The sequence below is a fragment of the Lactuca virosa genome, chromosome 9, assembly GCF_052849685.1.
Source record: "Lactuca virosa cultivar CGN04683 chromosome 9, Lactuca_virosa_CGN04683_v6, whole genome shotgun sequence".
NCBI lineage: Eukaryota > Viridiplantae > Streptophyta > Magnoliopsida > Asterales > Asteraceae > Lactuca > Lactuca virosa.
The window spans coordinates 293,788,818-293,801,211 of NC_136434.1; the positions used below are offsets into that span (position 1 = coordinate 293,788,818).

Genomic DNA, 12,394 nt, shown 5'->3' on the forward strand with positions numbered 1-12,394 from the left:
TTACTAATTTTTAGTCCAAAATGGAGTTAGAAATAAGATATAGAGTCGGAGATAATTTAAATCCATCATAAAGTAAAAAATTAAAGTGGAATAAAATTAAATGTATATCATTCCAATGAAGTTAATACCTACATTTTTTTGGAAAGAAAAGGTAAGAAATGAAAATTAGCAAAAATCCGGTGCCAAAAAGTGTAAAGAAACTCCAACTAATTTGTAATTTGGATGGTACAAAACTGCAATCAAAAAGGGCAGATCGTGTCCTTCCTCTGTTTTTACCAATTTGCATCCTCCTCTCTCTCATCCTTCTTCACAACCTCTTCTCCTTTTTCAAATCTCAACTGAAACCCTAGAAAAATCATCACTGATTGTTGGATCTATCATTCTTCTCGATCGACTATCTAGGGTTTTGCACACTTTTTTACAACTTTTTTCTTCCCACCACCTCCAGATTCTCTGTTGGACTGCTTTATCTACTCGGTTCTACTTTTACTTGGCTTCGATCTCTTCCAGAATTTAGCTTGTTAGACTTGATAGATCAAAAATGGAAGCGATCGAAGAATTGGTTCAGCTGTCGGATTCGATGCGGCAGGCGGCGGCTTTACTTAATGATGAAGATGTTGACGAAAATTCTTCGTCGTCCTCAAGGCGTGGTTCCACATTTCTAAACGTTGTTGCTCTTGGCAATACGGTAAGTTCATTTTGTAGGAGAATTATGATTGAATCCCTGCAAAACCCAAGGTTTTTCTCTTTTGAGTTCTGAACAGTTGGTAGTTGTTTAATTGTGTTGATCGATTCACGGCATGGATCTGTGATCTGATTGTGTTAAGATCCCCAATTCTATCCATGGTAGGTTGATGTAATTGGAAATCATTTCTGAACCCTGGCTCCTCCCAGTTGGGTTTGGCATGTTGGTCGGTAGACGGTAGTTATTACAGATTTTTTTTACCAGCTGCCTACTTTAGTATATAGTCTGGATTTGCACTATACTTTAACGATTTAGGCTCGCTTGGAACAATTTTTTTGTTGCTCCCCAGTTGGCCATCATTTTTGTTCAAATTTATGTAGCACGAGAAACCAATTAGGAGCAGCTTTTGTGTATTCCAATTGTTGAGGCTATCTTCTCCATTGGTACATGTCCACATATCCATTGAAGTTGATTTTGGGTTATGATGGAGTATACATTAGATAACGCAAGACACTTGTATTCATGAAAGTGGATGCATTATAGGCGCAGGGTATTGATCCAAGTTAGGTGTTCACTAAGCTATCTTAGATATTCTGTTTTCATGAATCTTAATGGGAAGGTTTGTTTTGGAGGCTAATGCCTAATCTTTTAAGCTTAAACAATCTGCAAGGAATTTTGGAAATGGAAAAGCCTGATGATATGGTCACCCATTTGACAAACTCGTTATGTAGTTTCTTATTGTTGGTTCTTTAGTCTGATAGTGAACTTACGAATCAAGTGGAGATCAAAATAGACTTCTGCTTGGTTGAAGAATTTATTCCAGCATACCTGATTTAACTACCTGCATCTGCATCATGATCCATGTTTGTGGTATGATTTTGTTGATCAGTTTTCTTTAGTGTCTTCGGTGTGCTTGCCATCATCATCATCCCTTTTTGTCCCATTTTTGTCTGTGTTCTTTATGAAGGTGTTGAGCAAATTGAAAATAAGAGTGGCAAGAACCATGCCATGTTAATTGAAAAATAAATAAAATATATTAGGTGTTTTCAATGGTGTTGATGTTTCAATAATATATCCTCTAGGATCTCTCATTCAAAAAGAAAAATGATACTCCAATTTGGAATCTATTTGTCAAACCTCTCATTCAAATCAATTAAAATTCAAACATCATTAAGATTTTATCTGGAATATATTGTACTGGACGTTAAATTACCTGTACACGTATTGCATTAGAGTACATAAATGGTCAATTTATTTCTTTTCCCAGATTCTTGGAAATCTGTAATTAAACAAATTGTTCTTGTTTCAACAAAAGAATCATATGCATCTTCTATTGAAGAACCCTTAACTCTTTGTCTGGATTCACACTAAAAATATCTGAAGTAATTGAAGGATTCCTTTTGAATCATATAAAGTGGAGTGCCATTTTCATAAACGTTTAACTCTAATCCTGACTAGTTTCTAATCATTGACTAAACTTTGTTCAGGGTGCAGGTAAATCAGCGGTTTTGAACAGTTTGATCGGACATCCTGCTTTAGTAAGAACTTTCGTCTTCCCTTTTTTATTTACTTTCTAATATTTGTATTATCTCAAATGTTATTATTTACAACTTGAATTGTATTATGTCAACAATTACTTTCTAATCTTTACTTGTTATACAGCCCACTGGTGAAGGTGGTGCAACTCGTGCACCTATATGCATCGACTTAAAGAGAGATGAAAACTTAAGCAACAAGTCAATTGTACTGCAGATCGATAGTAAATCCCAACCAGTGTCTGCAAGTGAGCCCTAATTTCAAATCCTTTTTTATTGCTTTAAGGCTGTTGGATTTATAGGAAAGGAGCTTCATAAGAATTGTATTTCCTATAAGTTCATGAATTGGTATTCCTTTTACACTAATTTTAAATCCTCTCTTTTTGTCCCATTGCAGGTGCTCTGCGCCATTCTTTACAGGATAGACTTAGTAAGATATCAAGCAAGAGTCGTGATGAAATATATTTGAAGCTTAAAACGAGTACAGGTTAGTTTGAAAATGTTTTTTTTTTTCTCTCTAAAGCGAACAAAATTTTAACTTATAAAGATTAATATTTTGCTTTGTTAAGTACTCTGACATTGTTTGCATTTATTTGCTACTTAGCCTTGTGATTGCGTTATGGAAATAGATCTTTGGTGGACATATCTAATGGTGTAGTAACCCTCTAAATGTAGGAATTCTAGTGATATAAAATTGTAAATTTAAACAAATGTATCTTGACATAGATGATATGATTGATCATGGTAAGTTCTTTCATTGCTAATTACTTGATGATATGGTGTTACCTGTTAAATAGAGGAACACTGTGCATTCTCCTAAAAATCAGTCTATTTTTTTTAACCCATTTATTTGTTGAATTTGCAGTTCATATCCTCATCATATTTGGAGTACTTGATATAATCTGTTCATTGTATATGTCATATTTTGATAACTTTATATTTTATATAATTTGTTCACCATATTGAAACAACTATAATAGGTCTTGTTTTCCATCTCATTTACAATACATATTCATCTTCAGCTTTTTCTTTGAGCTAAAAAGTACCATTAAAAAATAAATTTGTATGTTCTCTTTTCTGTGATTTCCCCTAACAGAATCTTATTGATTTGTAGCTCCTCCTCTGAAATTGATTGATTTGCCTGGTGTTGAGAAAGGGAATCTTGATGATTCATTGGTGCGTTGCTGTCAATTTTTTATTTTATTTATTTTTTTGTTTCAGACTTTCAGTATTTTATTAATCTCTTGCAATCATCATGTTTTTTGTAATACTTTTTTTGAATGAGATCTAATAACCTAGTATTCTTGCAGAGTGAATATGCTCAGCACAATGATGCGATTCTATTGGTTGTAATACCTGCTGCCCAGGCACCTGAAGTTGCATCTGCTAAAGCCCTCAGAATCGCAAAGGAATATGATGGAGAATGTGAGTTCTTACTCTCCTAATGTCATTTCATATACACATGTTTCAAGTTTTTGAGATTTTTTTTTTCAGTTTATTTGTCACCTTCCTTAGGGCATTCACAATGCTTAACCCATTCAAAGAATTTTTACATTTGCCACATAACTGACTTTAATTAACTAAAACCTATTATCACAAACCTTTTCCAATGCATACACCCTTTCAAAAGTTTTTTTTTTTAAAGTTAGTATTTTATCCTCATCTATCTGAAATGTTGATACAACCCTTTCATTTAATTTGTTGTTTTATGCACACATCATATTTTTGAAAACAAAAATCACTTCATGCTACCATTTAAATAAAAAAAAACATTACATGCATGATATTTGAAAATGTAGGTCTAAATATAATATGATTAGGGGGGTATAGTTAAAATAGATTAATTTTTACCTTGTATTAGTGTATATCTAATCAAATGTTTATTCTTATTTTGTATGTGTAATAAAATAGATTAATTGGTCAAAAAATTGATAGAGGTTTTGTATTTTTTATGGAAATGTTTATTTAATTTGTATATATGGTAAATTGGATTAATTAGTCAAAAAATAGTAAAGATCTCGTATATTTAGTAAAATGTTCATTTTCATTTTGCATACCTAATAAAATAGATTAATTAATCAAACAAACTATGAAGCAATAAAATTTTAATATGGTGAACCAGGTAAAATGAAAATAAATAAACAAATGCAATAAGCGGTCAATCTGCAGTAAGCTGTTGATTTCTTTTTATAAAAAAGTCAATAGAGCGCTTTATAAAAGCTTTTCTAAGTGGTAAAAAAAACCTTTTGGTTTTGTTATGTTTAAACGGAAAGTGATTTTTTTTGTTTGATATAAGGTACAAGAACGATTGGTGTTATTAGCAAAGTAGACCAAGCATCTGCAGATCCCAAAGTTCTTGCTGCAGCTCAAGCACTTTTATTGGGTCAAGGGCCAAGAAGTGCAGCTGATATTCCATGGGTTGCTCTCATTGGTCAATCAGTTTCCATTGCTTCAGCACAATCTGGAAGTGTGGGTTCTGATAACTCATTAGAAACTGCTTGGAGGGCTGAAAGTGAAAGCTTGAAATCTATATTGACTGGAGCCCCTCAGAGCAAGCTTGGTAGATTAGCTTTGGTTGAGACATTAGCTCATCAAATCCGTAGCCGTATGAAGATCAGGCTTCCAAATCTTTTAACAGGGTAAGATATTTTTTAGAGTAATTTTCAAAAAGGATCCCCATGTTATCTGGTTTTTACCGTGTTTAGTCCAAAGTTGAAGTCTTTTTTCTGTTTTGGTTCTTGTTTCAAAGTTTTGTATCGATTTTACAGGGACCAAAAGCGATATGAAACCTTGAAATAAGGACCAAAATTGAAAAAAGTATTCAACTTTGGACTATAAATGGTAAAAATCAGAAAACACAGGGTCCATTTTTGTAATTTACTCTCTTTTCTATTTCAGTTCTGTCGGTTCTCTATTAGTTCAAGAATTTAAATACAGTTTGTGTCTAGTACTTAACATGCGACAGCAAAAAAAAATTGGGTTATCGTCTTGTCGAGTAGTATGCCACTAAAATAATAAACAAATATTCATACACAATTGATTATACATCATTTAAATATAATTTATGAATTATTTATTTCTAACAATAAAAAAATTTAACAGAATAAAAGCTCATTAAAACCCAAATAAGATTATAATTCGATTTTTTTTCTAGTTAACTTTAGAAAAGGAAATTGCAATGTAAATAAAAATCGTGAAACTTTTAAGATAATGATGTCATGAAAATTACATAAATAAAAATGTGTTCTAGTCCATTTCATTCAATCAGACAAAACAAACAGGTTTTTTTTTTCTCAATGGAATGAACCATTCCATTCCTTCCAAAATTCCATCTTACTAAACACTACCGTTGTTTCTAGATATTACATCAATTTCTTTATTGTTGCTTTTGATAATTTGATACGGACATAATAATTAGCAACAGTTTCCTTTTTTACTTAGATACCATGCTTTGTACTTCTGTATTAGGCCTTTAAGTGAACTTTCTGTCTTAAAACACGTGCAGGCTTCAGAGTAAATCGCAAATTGTGCAAGATGAATTGGTAAGGCTTGGAGAATCAATGGTTAGTAGTTCTGAAGGTACACGGGCTTTGGCTTTGGAACTTTGTCGTGAATTTGAAGACAAGTTTCTTCAACACATTATGACTGGAGAGGTAATAAATAAATAATTTATAATCAAGATCTTGGAGTATACTTCAACTGAATTATTCAAATCAAAACTTAGGTAGTGTTTGATATTAAGGAATCGAGTAACGATTGGAATGGTTCATTCCATTGTAATTAAGAAAATCTGTTTTTTTTGCCCATCGGAATGGAATGAACCGTTCTTGAAGGAATTTGATTCCTTCCATTTTGTTAATTTTCATTCCTTAGTCTGGAGTGGAATGAAAATTTTCAATATAACCTAGTTTTGTTTAAGTAACTTCTACTGACTAAAAATGTGCTTTTATTATGTTTACTCTTGGTAAATAAGTATTTTTTAATTACAATTTAAATAATGTATAGACCAGAGTTAAAGTTTTACATTGTATTTACATATATAAAAGTAAATATGAAAATCAGCTAATTTGTGTCATTGTGTGTATATATATATTTTTCAGGGTAGTGGCTGGAAAGTGGTGGCAAGTTTTGAGGGTAACTTTCCTAATAGGATCAAGCAACTTCCTCTAGACAAACATTTTGATATAAATAATGTCAAAAGGGTATGAAATATATCTTATTAAATTTTTAATTTCATTAATCAATCATTATCTTATATTCCTGTATGATGACAATGGAATTGGTTGTATCAGATTGTGTTGGAGGCAGATGGTTATCAACCTTATCTTATATCTCCTGAAAAAGGACTGCGATCTTTAATAAAAATAGTATTAGAGCTTGCCAAAGAGCCATCACGTCTTTGTGTTGACGAGGTAATAACATTTTTTACCCTTTTCTTTTCTCATAATTACATTTATGCCACTATGTAATCTGTTTCAATGATTACAGGTTCATCGTGTGCTTGTGGATATAGTTTCTGCATCAGCAAATGCCACACCTGGGCTTGGAAGATATCCTCCTTTTAAGAGAGAGGTGCTCATAATTTTCTTAGTTTTGGCATTTGCCTTTTTAAATATAATTTATTTATCTATTGTTTAATTAGGTTATTGCAATTGCTACTACTGCTTTGGAGGGTTTTAAGAATGATGCAAAGAAGATGGTGGTTGCACTTGTTGACATGGAGAGGGTTTTTGTTCCACCTCAGCATTTCATTCGTTTGGTCCAGAGAAGGTATGCTCAACATTTTTCATAATCTTTTTATTTTATTATTTTTTGTATTATAGCATCTTACTTCTATGACTTTCCGTTACAACTTTGTATTTTCAGTTTTGTTTATTAAGACATTGTATCTTGAAAACGACACTCAATTACAGCATTGTACTCTCACTTTTATGTTTTGTGCGAAGGATTATTTTATTATATTTTATTAACAGTATACATTATACTCAACAATGGCGTGAATGAAAATGATATCTTATGTTGAATATACTTTCTTTTTTCAATTTCTTAACAGGATGGATAGACAGCGACGAGAAGAAGAGATCAAGAACAGATCTTCCAAGAAGGCTGTGGATGCTGAACAGTCCTTACTAAATAGGGTAAGCATTTTTGGATCCTTAATTTTCACAAAATGTTTTTTTTGGCAATACACATTTTGTGGGGTTTTTGTGTACTTATTAGATCTGTCTATTTTTTTTATGTTTTTATTTAGGCAACTAGTCCTCAAACAGGAGGCAACTTAAAATCAATGAAGGATGGCAAGCAAGACAAGGATGCACAAGAGGGGCCCGCCTTAAAGACTGCAGGACCTGAGGGGGAGATAACAGCAGGTTTGTTGTATTTGAAGCTACTTTAACCATAGCTTCAGTGTATTCCATTTTTTTATATATGACAAATAATATCTACCCTAATAATGTTTGGGTGTGTTTTTTTGTTTCATCATAATGAAATTGAGATAAAGATGCTTAAAATTGACAACAAAGATCTAATATTTTTTCTTTTTCTATGGATGTGTGCCGTTGGTTTTCTTTGAAAAGTTATTGGACATGTCACTGTTATATCTGTAACTTTTGTGCTCTATGTGGACAGGATATTTGTTGAAGAAAAGTGCAAAATCTAATGGATGGAGTAGAAAGTGGTTTGTTTTAAATGAGAAAACTGGGAAGGTTAGTAATATGATATGGGAATTTTAGTAGAAATTTATTGTGTACCAAAGATTATATGTTTTTTTTAATTGTTAAATCACTCGGTGAAATTTTACAATTCCTGTAATATTCGACCGGGATTTTTTGAAAATTTGAAGCACGTGCACTACTTCCAATTATAAATTCTTGTTTTGGAATGTTACTTATATATATATTTTATACTTTAAACGAACTATGATTTGTAATTGGTTTCAAGATGCTTTCTATTGGATATGGTTTGATCTTTAGACCTTTTTTTTTGCAGCTTGGATACACTAAAAAACAAGAAGAGAGAAATTTCCGTGGGGTGATTACTTTGGAGGTATGTATTAGCATTCATAGTCCGAGAATTAATATTTATATTTTAAATAGTTTTATAATCTTTATTCCACATCGAGTCCATACCAAAAAAAAGATCAAATATGAAAGACACTTTGAAATTTGAATCAGTGGTTTCGAACGTAATATTCACTTTAACCCTTAATTTTTTTGCTTGTTATATAATTATATTTCAAAACTTGCTAAGATTTTAGGGCTACCAAGAAATAGCAATGTACTTTCATTTTTATTTGCGTGTTATAGCATCTAACTTCCATTTCTATCCATTATGCATTCTACTTTCATTTGTTTTCTTATTAAGGCATTCTAGTATAAAAGTTTTACCTATTTATACTTGAAACCTTTTTTTTCTTACCAAGACTTCACACTTAAAAAAAAACAGAAGCCTATTATGGCAACAAAAATTGTTTTGTATTTAAATAACTTTGATATTCTTGGGTAGATTTTCACAATACAACGATGTAATAGGAAGATATGCAAAGTAAGATGCTATAAATAATAAACAAATCCAAGAAAGTATGTTGTTATTTCTTCCATTTAACCCTCGATTTATAGAACTGTCTCTCCGGATTATTTAACAGATAACTGTGCTTGTTAAGTAATGATATTACATTTGGCATGACTTATGAGCAATTATAACACGGTTGAATTTCACATTATGTTAAATTCCAAAAATGCCCTCATTCAACCTGTGATATTTCAGGAATGCAATATAGAAGAAATGGAAGAGGAAGAACCCCCAGCCCCATCCAAGAAGGATAAAAAATCAAAGGTGGTGGAAGAAAAGGCACCCAGCCTAGCATTCAAGATAACAAGCAAGGTTGCATACAAAACTGTTTTAAAAGGTGATCCATTCCACAATTTTATTTTATTTTTAATTTAAAAAAAAATAGGATTTTACTTATGCTAACCTCAAGTTTAAATGATTCCACATCACAGCTCACAGTGCTGTTGTGTTAAAGGCTGAGAATGTTGCAGAAAAAGTTGAGTGGTTAAACAAATTAAGAGTTGTTGTTGGAGCCAAAGGTGGTCAAGTGATTATGAAAGCTGATGGTCCTCCCATTCGCCATAGTCAATCAGAGGGTTCTCTTGTGAGTTAGAATTTTATCAACAAATAGCAATGTATTTGTTTATTAATGCATCGTTCTTTCATTTGTACTTTTGAAAAATCTACCAATTATAGCATCATAACTGGGTAGATTTTGCAAAGTACAATGTCTTAATGAGAAAAAAATTGGAACTACAATGCTGTAATAAAACAGAAATGAAAGTTGGTTGCTATTTAACTGAGTAGTTGTTAAATTTTAGGATTCAATGGTGAGAAAACCAGCAGATCCAGAGGAAGAACTTCGTTGGATGGCTCAGGAAGTACGCGGTTATGTTGAAGCTGTTTTGAACAGCCTTGCAGCAAATGTCCCAAAGGTAATCAATCATCCTCTACATCTCTACTTCCATGGTCTCTCAATTAATTTATCTTTTTTTTTTTTTTTTTTTTTTTTTTTTGGTTTTTGTGCAGGCAGTTGTTCTTTGCCAAGTAGAAAAAGCCAAAGAAGACATGCTCAATAAGCTCTACAGTTCCATAAGGTTAGCTCCTCCTCTATTTGCAACAAGTTGTAGTGTGTTTGACCACCATTTGACTCATGTCAATGGGACAAATATTACCCCGCCCAAAATGGTGGACAGATGTCAGGTAGGACATGTGGATGGGACAAAAGTTGCAATTTTCTGTCCCACCCAAAAAGGTATGACATGTGTATAAAAGAATAAAAAGACGTAAATGGATTGAAATTTTTGTTGGTTAATAATAGCTCGCAGACTACACCAAGGATAGAAGAGCTTCTTCAAGAAGATGGAAACGTGAAGCGCAAAAGGGAGAAAATTCAAAAGCAATCCTCTCTCCTCTCCAAACTCACCAGACAACTCAGCATTCATGACAACCGAGCTGCTGCAGCCTCCAACATGTCAAATGGTAGTCCTGCAGGTAATAACCAAACAGATATATGCATGTACTTATTTATTTATTTTTTTATTTGTGTAGTAATATTTTTTGAACATGATTTATTCAGAGAGTCCAAGAACCAGTGGGCCATCGACAGGTGATGACTGGAGATCTGCTTTTGATTCTGCTGCCAATGGGCCCACTGACCTGTCCAGGTTCGGGTCCAATGGTCACAGTCGCAGGAACAGTGACCCAAGCCAGAACGGTGATGTTGACTCTGGGTCGAACTCCGGTAGCCGCCGTACCCCGAACCGGTTGCCACCAGCGCCACCTGGCTCCGGCTCCAGCTCTGGTTATAGGTTTTAGCTTTTGAATATTAGTTAAAAAAAATGAAATTGAAATTGAAATTGGAGGCAATTGTTGTTTTGGTATTGGTATGTTTTGTAGAGTTGGTACACGTGTTTTGTAGATATATGACTGACAGACAGACAGACACAAGGAAGATTGTTTTGTACTTTGGTTTATCATGTATTAGTTTCTGGATTGAGGTGTCATGTGTGTGTGTGTGTTTGTTTTTCGTTTGTTTTTGTTTTTTTATACATAAACATAAACGTAAGGCAGGCCTGGCCTCATACATGTAATGCTCATAATTTTGAGAAACGGATTCTGTCACGTAGCTGTTCTTTTGGAATTATTATTATTATTATTATTAATGCTGAGAAATGTTTGTTATGCTTGAATTTTAATTACACTAGGCTTAACGTAAATTATAACATCTCCAACACATTTAGTTTTTTATTTTTAGAGTGTAATGTAGAATTAAGAGTGGGATTGGAGATGAACTACTCTATATTCTATTTCACTCCAAAGGTAAGAGTATAAAAATAAAATTTGGTTCCAGAAGCTCTTAGGCGTCGTGATTCTTTTTTTCTTTCCTCTCACAATCTCACTTCCATCATCTCAACCCATGATAAGTAAAAACATTTCCTAAAACGATTAGTAAAATCTTAAAATGAAATCCTACAACTGCCAACCACAAATCGTTCCAATTTGACGGATGCTTGCGAGCGAGCATTGCACTCCTGACCACTTCAGTCAAATGGTCATGTGGTTGAAGAAAGAACCATATATTTTCCTCTTGTTTTTCCTTATCAGCTTTCTTTTGCTCTTGTTTTTCCTTGAACCATGTCAAATCGTACCATAATAGTGCCATTTTCTTTTTCTTTTGCTCGGTAGATTCTATAATATGCAATTTATCAGCTCAGAATGGTTTTTTGTCCTTTGTTTGTATAGGCGAGGCCAGCGATTTCAATGACCAGTTCTGTTATTTTGGGAGTTTGCGAGGATGTGGATGTCGTTTTCTTCCATTTTCGTTGGCTCAGTTGCGGTGTTTCAACAACGCTTAATTCTCTGCGTTGAATTCAGATGAAAATTGTGCATCCGAAGAGGTTGTGTACGTGTTGGAGACATGTTTTTGTCCGTTTGTATAGAGGAGGGGCATTCTCACATATTAATTCAACGGTTAACCATTTCACGTGTAATTTTAAAATCTCCTATTCCCCTCGTGTGGAAAAAACTTTATGTTTAAAGAGTTTGTGATACTCACATTGTGTCAAATTTAAAATATCGAACTTTGCTCTTCTGTCTACGCTTATTCAACTTTTGGTTGTAGATGCAGTTGAAATTGTTAACCTTCGCCTTCAGATCTTTCCATTTGGAGTTCACTTGATGTCTAGAACGATCCGAACCCTGTTGTTGTTTGAAGTTTTCTAGAACTCACTCCCAAAAAGATTATGATCTTTGGTGATATCCACTTCTTGTCCTTCTGAAACCTCGATCTAAGCCTTTGTCAATGCCGCTTCTTCCTTTTACGAACCATTTTTTATACTTTTGATGTTGGTTATAACTTCTTGAGGGCTGGGGTTATTCGCTTAATTCAACGTTTTCGGTTTGAGGGACGGGTGATAATTCGTCTCTTGATTCTTTGGATTCGTCATTTTTTGAGCATCACGAATTGCGATGCTTCGGGAGTGAAATATTGAAATTAGGTTTCAGTAATTGAATGTGGATATTATAGTAAAGGATTAAAATCGGGATGATCTTGAGATAACCAAATTTGTTGTACTAAAATGTTGCATGATAAGTTGACGAATATTGTTGTTGATATAGTGCG

General features: G+C 33.2%; 1 protein-coding gene across 1 annotated transcript; it reads left to right on the plus strand.

Annotated features, from left to right (window-relative positions):
- The first annotated feature begins 248 nt into the window (after nucleotides 1-248).
- ADL6 (dynamin-like protein 6) lies at nucleotides 249-10,934 on the plus strand. The gene is made up of 22 exons (XM_079074165.1): nucleotides 249-688; nucleotides 2,173-2,223; nucleotides 2,348-2,468; nucleotides 2,618-2,707; nucleotides 3,335-3,396; nucleotides 3,531-3,645; nucleotides 4,517-4,859; nucleotides 5,726-5,873; nucleotides 6,321-6,422; nucleotides 6,513-6,632; nucleotides 6,709-6,792; nucleotides 6,863-6,990; nucleotides 7,274-7,358; nucleotides 7,472-7,589; nucleotides 7,849-7,925; nucleotides 8,209-8,265; nucleotides 8,986-9,127; nucleotides 9,222-9,373; nucleotides 9,591-9,704; nucleotides 9,799-9,866; nucleotides 10,091-10,263; nucleotides 10,349-10,934. The coding sequence occupies exons 1-22, from the start codon at nucleotides 542-544 to the stop codon at nucleotides 10,585-10,587; spliced, it is 2,736 nt and encodes a 911-aa protein (XP_078930291.1). The 5' UTR covers nucleotides 249-541; the 3' UTR covers nucleotides 10,588-10,934.
- Nucleotides 10,935-12,394: the final 1,460 nt, after the last annotated feature.